At 63.5% G+C, this 274-nt stretch overlaps 1 protein-coding gene across 1 annotated transcript in view; it reads right to left on the reverse strand.

Moving 5' to 3' along the window:
- The window catches only part of TJP3 (tight junction protein 3), a gene marked incomplete at its 5' end in the record, with an annotated part of 7,434 nt that extends 7,260 nt beyond the window's left edge, over positions 1-174 (reverse strand). Inside the window, 1 exon segment of the mRNA XM_009575000.1 lies at positions 72-174. Coding sequence (XP_009573295.1) covers positions 72-174 — 103 coding nt within the window.
- Positions 175-274: the final 100 nt, after the last annotated feature.

Below are 274 nucleotides of genomic sequence, written 5' to 3' on the forward strand. Positions count from 1 at the left end.
TGGCACGGGGACAAGCCCGGTGCGGTCCCGTGCACAACGCCGGCCTCCATCCCACTGCAGGGCACACTCACGACGTTGGCGATCTTGCCACAGGTTTTAAGTGTCTGGATGGCAAAGGAGGACGAGACGTTCTCCATGGAAAGGCCGTTCACCATCACGATGTGATCCTTCTTCCTGGGAGGGAAAACGCAGCTGTGGCCCTGCTCCAGGTGCAGCCCCAGCCAGGAGAGCTGGCGGGGTGGCGAGGGCACCCGTTGCCCCACGGGATCCCATC

The sequence above is a fragment of the Fulmarus glacialis genome, unplaced genomic scaffold, assembly GCF_000690835.1.
Source record: "Fulmarus glacialis isolate BGI_N327 unplaced genomic scaffold, ASM69083v1 scaffold19550, whole genome shotgun sequence".
In the NCBI taxonomy this organism is placed as follows: Eukaryota; Metazoa; Chordata; class Aves; order Procellariiformes; family Procellariidae; genus Fulmarus; species Fulmarus glacialis.